This window comes from Pangasianodon hypophthalmus, chromosome 1 (assembly GCF_027358585.1).
Source record: "Pangasianodon hypophthalmus isolate fPanHyp1 chromosome 1, fPanHyp1.pri, whole genome shotgun sequence".
Lineage (NCBI taxonomy): Eukaryota > Metazoa > Chordata > Actinopteri > Siluriformes > Pangasiidae > Pangasianodon > Pangasianodon hypophthalmus.
In genome coordinates, this window is record NC_069710.1 from 20163305 (window position 1) to 20171980 (window position 8676).

The 8676-nt window shown below is 42.6% G+C and overlaps 1 protein-coding gene across 1 annotated transcript; it reads right to left on the minus strand.

Annotated features, from left to right (window-relative positions):
* Positions 1 to 220: 220 nt before the first annotated feature.
* scrt1b (scratch family zinc finger 1b) lies at positions 221 to 5931 on the minus strand. Its single transcript, XM_026926728.3, has 2 exons — positions 5372 to 5931; positions 221 to 4281 (listed from the first exon to the last, which is right to left on the minus strand). The coding sequence occupies exons 1-2, from the start codon at positions 5484 to 5486 to the stop codon at positions 3584 to 3586; spliced, it is 813 nt and encodes a 270-aa protein (XP_026782529.1). The 5' UTR covers positions 5487 to 5931; the 3' UTR covers positions 221 to 3583.
* Between the last annotated feature and the right edge of the window lie 2745 nt (positions 5932 to 8676).

Below are 8676 nucleotides of genomic sequence, written 5' to 3' on the forward strand. Positions count from 1 at the left end.
TGATTCTAAACAGGTCCCTAAAGTTAAATTACCTAATTTTAATAAGTCAGATTTAATAACAAACTTCATATTTAATTAAACACCTGTATATTTACTGTGTATCTGCCACATATTTTTAAAAACCTAATCAAAAAGTGATTATTTATTATGACATGTCATTTTTTATTTCATGTACACTGATATGTCATAACATTAAACCACCTGCCTAATATTGTTTAGGTCTCCCTTGTGCTGCCAAAACAGCTCTGACCCATCGAGGCTTGGACTCCACAAGACCTCTGAAGGTGTGCTGTGGTTTCTGGCAATAAGATATTAGCAGCAGATCCTTTAAGTCCTGTAAGTTGCAAGGTGGGGCCTTCATGGATCGGACCTAGCACATCCCACAGATGCTCGATCAGATTGAGATCTGGGGAATTTCGAGGCCAAGTCAACACCTTGTACTCTTTGTCATGTTCGTCAAACCACTCCTGAACAATTTTTGCAGTGTGGCAGGACGCGTTATCCTGCTGAAATAGGGCACTGCCATTAGGGAATACTGTTGCCATGAAGGGATGTACTTGGTCTGCAACAATGTTTAGGTAGGTGGTATGTGTCAAAATAACATCCACATGAATGACAGGACCCAAGGTTTCCCAGCAGAGCATTGCCCAGAACATCACACTGCCTCCACCGGCTTGCCTATTTCCCATAGTGCACACCCCACAAAATCTGGCGGTTTGGAGATGCTCTGACCCAGTTGTCTAGCCATCAAAATTTGGCCTTTGTGAAAGTTGCTCAGATCCTTACGCTTGCCCATTTTTCCTGCCTCCAACACATCAACTTCGAGAACTGACTGTTTATTTGCTGACTAATATATCCCACCCCTTGACAGGTGCTGTTGTAACTAGATAATCAATGTTATTCACTTCACCTGTCAGTGGTTTTAATGTTATGGCTGATTGGTGTATCTTGCAGACATGTTATATTCATATGGGTAAAATAGTATAGTAAATAAAGTTCTTTCATTTAATTGTGGCTCTGTGGATTCTGTGAGTAGTTAATAAAATGTTATTATGAGAACCACACAGCCCTATTAAGAAGAGTTTACAAATCTGTAAATGGCATAAAAAGAGAACACAATTCAAATATATTTCATTTGGCTGTTCTGGGGCTCTTTTGTCAGTCTCCAGCTTTCCATCAGCTTGGAGTGTGAGTGAGGTCCACACTGGGCCCTGGATCTGCCATTGGAACCCTGTGATTGTAAAGCGGAGCGACAGGAATGTAAAAGCAAACAGATCAACGTGTGCAGCTCCTGTCACAGCTGTCTGCTGTTAAATAATGGCTCCTGCTGATTCCACCCTGCTAGTGCAATTACCCAGCGCTCTAGAGACTCAAGTGCAGACTCTCCCAACACTTGGATAATGATTCTCCACAAATTGATGACACCCGTGGCCTCGTTTGCTCAAGCTAGATTAACCTAAGAGAGAGTTTGGGTTTTTTCCTGCTCTATGAGAGCTGAGTGGGTGAGAAAAATTCAGCGTGAGTGCAGCGACTGAAAGGTAAAACCGATCACACACCCAATTTGTCGAAAGTCTGTAAGCAATGGACTTCCTTTGCTATGGACATATTGGAGTCAGAAATCTTTGTTAACATTGTACACAGTAAATTAGAGTAAAGCTTTTTCTATTTTTTGTGAATTTCTGCCAAACATTCTAGGGACTACACACACGACTTGCAGCAGAGGTCTCTTGGTGATTAAATACAATTATTTAACTCAGCATAGACTTTATAACAGTAATCTAATAAAGTAAGTAGTTCTGCAATCTTAACGCAATCTCATCTTGTAATCTAACAAGCACTTAAATCAATCTTAAAACATATTTGGATCTCAATGAAGACTTGCTATGTACTTCAAACACATATACAACTTTTAGGATTCAAAAAGTTTGAATATTTAATAGATTATGCCCTCACATATGCATGAAGTAAATTGAATAATAGCTTTTTGGTATAAAAGTGATAGTATTTACTGTACCATCTGTTGCCAGTGTGGGGGACTACAGTTTTACAGTGTTGTTTATGCGCATCCCAATACCATTTGCTTTATCAGCATGTGTGCATCAAATCGCATTCATCAGGATTAAATGCCCTACTTAATAGATTAATTTCACAGCAATGGCAATAATCATGAAGAAACAAGGAACAGACTAGGACTGTTTACTTTATCTTTATTATGAAGTGCCACAAAATTCCTGGTGCCTTGTGCTTTTACAACAGTTGAAGACTGGCTCAAAAATCGCAGTACATGTTAGACCTATTTCATTCAGAGTTCCCCTGATCAGGAGTCATCAGATTAATCAGTTGTAAAAAGTTTTTTTTTTCCTCTTCAAATAATTATTTACACTTAGGCTACATCACCTCTTAAACTGAGCATCTCAGATATTCTTCATTTATGATACAAAAACTAAGGTCAAACTAGTATAGTAATTATCTACCTGAATCTAGGGTTTTGTGCTACTTTTAAGAATAGGAAGTGCTTTCAGCAGAAATCTGAGGGACACCTAGACTGGAGAAATGCAGGAATCTTAAAGTAATCAAAGCCTGAACTGCAGTGGAAGTGGATTACAGACCAGCTGTGCAAAGCTTCATCTTCCCTGCTACTGGCAATCTTCCTCATTCTTTTGAGTTAACTGTGGAAGAGCCTCCTCCCCCCCAAACTGGGTGTTCCAGAGATTTGGAGAATGATACTGAACTGCTTAGAGCAGAGTAACAGCACTTCAAGCCTACATCCTAAAACTACGTTTAAATTAGAGGCAGGCAGTGCATAACAGCAGAGCAAAGGAAATTGATTTATACTTTTCTTTTTAAGTCTTGTCGACTCTCTAACACTACACTGGCATTTTCCCTGATGTTGTATTTTTTTTGTGTTTGATTATTAAGAGATCAAAACATACCTGATTTTTTTTTTAGAAAAAGCTGCTATAGGCAACAGTTCAAAAATACCATGCATTACATGATTATTGCTGTATATATCCTTACGAGAATCCCAAAATATTGCCCATTGATACTACCTAGGTTTTGGCAAAATGATAAGCTTAAGTTTTATGATATTGGCATAGATTCATTTTTTGCATGCATTACATAGGCATATGAAATCAAAGAATTTGAAAATCAAATTGTGACTGATTTAAATGCTTTGGCATGTTAATAAAACTGGCAAATAAGCAAATGAAAGTGCAAAACATATGATGAAAAGTAAACACTGTGCCTTTCATAGAAAGAAAACAGAAATCGAATATAAAAATAAATAAATAAATAAATAAATAAATAAATAAATAATCAATCAACCGATCAGTCAAACAATCAATCATTCAATCAATCTATTTAGCTTTCAATCCATCCATGGCGGGGTCACTTGCAGCAGTATAATAATATCAAGTGATATGAAAAAAGTTATTGAACAGCATTGTGTCACTCAAACCTTCAGTGTGTAGGAACTCTTCCTCGCTGCACTGTCAGCACTGTACTCTGAACAGCATGCGAAGCCTCAGTATTCCTTTAGGGTCAAAAGCGTCTAGAAGAGCCGAGGCTTTGCCCGCCGAAATCACGCTTGGAGCGGCGAGAGTGCGCCCTTGAAGCACGCCGACTCGTAGTGTTTGTTCAGGTACGACTTGAGCGCGAACGTCTTGCTGCAGCGCGCGCACTTGAAGTGTTTGAAGGCCGAGTGCGTCTGCATGTGCGCGCGCAGGTTGGAGCGGTCGGCGAACGCCTTCCCGCAGTGCGCGCAGCCGAAAGGCTTCTCTCCCGTGTGAGAACGCATGTGGCCCTGCAGCAGCCACGGGCGGCTGAACGCTTTGCCGCAAACATCGCACTTGTGCCGCAGGTCGTGCGTGAGGACGTGCATGGCCATGGCCGGCATGGACACATACACCTTGCCGCAGGTCGGGCACTTCTTTGCCATCTTGCTGTCCAGGCTGCGGTGCGTCTGCTTGTGGCGACTCAGGTTTGATGACGTGGCGTACGACTTGCCGCACTCAGTGCACGTGTGGCGAGGCGGACTGCGCGCTCCTCCGGCCGCCCTGCGCCGTGAGCGGCCATCCGTGATGAAGAAGGCGTGCGCCGTGTAGCCGCCACTCACTGCTGCGTCGCCGTTGATCGAGCCGCCCGTGGTGTCCGAGCGCGGGCTGTCCGCCTGGTAATCACTGTGAGCGCCATCATACAGAGGCTCCGGAGAGGGAACCTTAACGGCGCCATCAGTCTCTGCATCATACACCGCTGGGGTAATGTAGTCCCTAATGTAACCTAGCAGGGAAAGAACGAGCACTTTTATTCACTTATGTACAGTCGCAGAGAAGGCGACAGAACACTGAGTGGTTAACAGACGCCAACAACTACTTTCTCATCAAAAGGTCATTCCCTAAAAGTGAAGGTTCATATTCTCCCTTTCCGGCCTGGATACAGTTTCACACATAAGGTGGAACTAACTGAAACAATCTTTCAGTACATACCCTGTGCGCTCATATGGCTTATTAATAGGGACACTGAGATTATTATTTTTTGTCTTCTCGTAACCTGTGTAAGACTGTTTATACTTTTTATTTATGGTCTCAGTTTTGTTGTTGCTATGTTTTGTTGTTAGTAAGTGTCCTAGTTTTTTTGTTTGTTTGTTTTTTAATCTAATTTTAATTTGTACCCAAGCTGCAAAGCAACGTTCTCCTCGGAAGACACTAATGAATGAATGAATGGATGGATGGATGGATGGATGGATGAATGGATGAATGAATGAATGGCCAGCCATATAACGAATGGCATGACTTGGGGTTGCCTGATGGAGCATGCACACTGCAGTATATCAGGAGCACTGACCGTCTATTTGACCGGCACTCTACATTATGGACGCGAGTTACTCCAATAAAAAGCAATGGACCTGAGAACGCCCTAAAGCAGGCTGTCAGCATGCGCGCAACTGGGTTACCTCCAAACCCACATGACAAAAAGTATGTCAAAACAGTACATCACGACAGGTATTAAATATGACAAAACCTACATTTTAGAAGACATTGTTAGCCTGTGTTCCACACAAGCTGTTGCAATAAGTAGAGTGATACATGCATGCATGCTTTAATGCGAGGATGACTTTATACTTTTCCATTGCCGAAGAGCTCGTGAGTGGCTGGAAAGTTAAACACAGCTACATACAGGAGAATTGTTGGTAAAATGTATGCCACTAGTTTGAATGAGAGAACTTCAGGCTTTAGGATTAAAGTAGCAACGCCTGGTTCTGTGCATCACCGATCGCGGCACATTTCCACTCAGAGCCACATACAGAGTGCTGAGTTCACAGAAACGCACGGCACGAGGGACAAATGTGTGAGAAGAGACTGTAACTTACCTTTGTCGTGGATCCGCAGGTTCAGGTCAGATCTTGACCTGCCATAGGCGCTCTCCAGCTCCGCGCATGAGAAATCATCCAGCTTCACCTTCTTCACCAGGAAAGACCTTGGCATGTTTAGAGCGCGCGGCACACACAGAGCCTTCCACTACGCTCGCTTCTGTCACTTTATCCACGCCAGAACCGGAAACGAGGAAAAGGACACTTCTAAGATCCTGTAGCCAAACCGGACAGTCAGACAGGAGCAGGAGGAAGAAGACGCGAGCCGTCCTCGGCAGAAGCCTCTCTCTCTCTCTCTCTCTCTGTGTATGTGTGTGTGTGTGTGTGAGCGTGCGTGCGCGCGCGCGCGCGTGCCGCTGGTGTTTTACCACTCGAGCGAAATGCGACTCCTCCTCAAGAATACAACACACAGCCGGTTTTGCAAAATCGAAGTGCAAAAGTGAAGCGCGAAAGCGTTTCCAGGGCTCTTGCTGACGGGAGGGCATAAATCTCTGGCGTCCGCTGCCTCCTTCCTCCCTCCTCCTCTTCCTCCGCGCCGTGTGGATGTGCGCGCGCTTGATCAGCACTGAGCGCTTTATACGCGCGCGCCGATCAGGTGGCGCGCTGTGAGGGGAAGCGCTTAATGTAATCCACCCGAAACCTCCCGGGAACGGCGCTGCGCGAGAATGATTTATTGATGCTCTCCTTCATCTCTCCGTCTAATTTTCTTTTCTTTCTTTTTTCTGCGTGCAGGGTGAACCGTCATGTTTCGGTAAGATATGAGAGGAATTTATTGTTGTAGAAAGAAAGGGAAGGAAACGGTGTAACAAGTCTCCCTGTCGCTACAGTACTAATGACCAGAACTGACAAACTGCTTACAAAATACAGACAAGAGACTTCAGTGTGTGTCGTGTTTCTAAATCCATCTCATTCAGTTAATAATCGTTTAATTCTTGAAATTGAACATTTTATGAATATGTGTTGACTTTAATATCTGCAGACAGTTTGCACAGAGTTTGCTCATCCTTCCTCTTCATCCTTCCTCTTCATCCTTCCTCTTCCTCCTTCCTCCTCATCCTTCCTCTTCATCCTTCCTCTTCCTCCTTCCTCCTCATCCTTCCTCTTCCTCCTTCCTCTTCTGTAGTGCAGAGTTGTGGTTAGGTTCACTGACCGCTCACTACGTCACACACATGACGTTAAACTGCCTCTAATAACAGAAATAACAGTGGTGTTGACTTTTTGTCTTCACCTTTTGGGTATGAAGAGTGCACCTTTAAACAAAATTAGCTCTACATGAATTAGATTATATATTAATTGCATAAACTAATCCATGAAGCTACAATTTCATGCAAACATAACCAAAAGAAGAAATGACCTGGAGGTGAAGAGGAGAAAGAAAGTTGTGCTGGGAGGCTGCTATCTTGCTCTTACCTGAGAGGATGATCAGACCAAAGACCAGCAAAGGAACGGAGAAACAACCAAGCCATAATGTTATTCTTCATATTTTTGTTCTGAAATCTATTAGCCTATTTTGTTATCCTTTTTTTTTTTTTTATTCTGAATTGAAACACACCTAAAGCCTCTGGAATACACATGGCTGTCTCAGTTGTGTTAAGAACTGGAACAAAATGAAAGTGTCGGATGGCTGGTGTTCCCTGACGAATAAATGAGAACCTTTAGTATAGCGAACAGATTGTGCACTGTATACATCAGATTAAAAGGAAAGAAAAGAGGCTGCATATTATTTTTTTTTAAATGAACTATTTTATTACTTCCTTGGACTATGTAATCTGCACAGTCTAGTTAATTTGAAAGGTCACTACAAAGTTTTTTTTATGTTTCATTTGCTCTGTATGTAGACTATTTTATTTCTGAGGGAATTAAAAACTATAAATAACATGCATTCAGCATTCATTTTACTTAAGAACGCTGTGAAGTTTTCTGTGAAACCGTGAAGTACAAACGTTTCGGATGTATTGGACATACAAGAGGTACCTTTCTGCAACAGTCTTCATCATAACACAAACCAGCATTACAATGTAAGTGTGCCAGAATAATGCAGGCCTGAGGGTGGCACTGATTTCATTTCTATTCGACGAGTCAGAGCAAGTCATCTAAAGAGCTGCCACAAGGCTCAGAGCTCACTTCCTCAATCAGGTTATCTTAAATAAGTCTATGTTTGTACTATTCTCATGCTGCCCTACACACATACACACACATACACACTACCAGGAGCAGCAACAGAAGGCTCAGTGCCCTGATGAAGGGGACTGCTGGGTATTGTCCCTCGGCCTGCTGTCGCAGTAACACTAAATACTGCTGAGTCCAGTTCTCACCAGGCGTCTTGAAACACACACACACACACACACACACAGACACACAGTGCTGGTCTAAGAGTGAAAACATACCTCGTCACTTTTTCCCCCTTTTTTTTTGATGACTGCAAATGAAACACTATATAACACACATTAGCGAACTGGAGGCCAAAACGCTCTGGACTGCACCAAAGTCACACACTGAAAAGAATAAAGATAAAACACAGCACCAAGCTCATTTTTCTTAGGCAAATTGAGAATGATGCTAGCAATGTAGAGTAATTAGGATTCCCCCTGCTCAGTGTTTCTAAAGCCTGAGTGATCAAAATCGTTGCTGTAGAGTGTCAGGCAAGCTAGGAGAGGAACTTCGCCTCAAGCGCTATCCCTGACAAGGGTTTGCTGCCATCTGCCCCTTTGTACTGTCTTCTTACTGATGAGGAAAGATCATCTGAACCTCCTCCATGGTAATTGCCTTGAATCAGTGAAATTGCATTTCTATAGACACTTGACATCCCTCGCAGCGAGAGTAACATATTGAACACCTCAGAAATTCTGTTTTAGTGGGAGATAAAAATGAGAGGACTGAGGTATCATTTCCTCTCGCCGACACTCGAACAATGATGTGTCAGAACTGATCAGTGGTTACATCCTTCTGCGCTGGGAGAGGTGGAGAGTCAGGGGAGCGCCAGCATCACACAGGTTCGGTGATGACATTATTACACACACGCTGACACACACATATTACACACACATACGTTTATCTCTCCAGTGAGCCTGGGAATTGCATTTAGCTACTAGGTTAAGATAAGAGTTTTTAAAATACAGCTGTCAACTGACCACCATAATGTTTTCCTTTATAAATATCTAAATTTCCTTAGCATATTAGTGAAAATGGAAATGATTTGATCCAAATAATAAAAGAATTGTACATTTCCAGTTCAGCTAATTTGGCTGAATAATGCAGGCTGTATATTGTCACAGTCATGTGACACACTGAAGGCACAGCTTGTA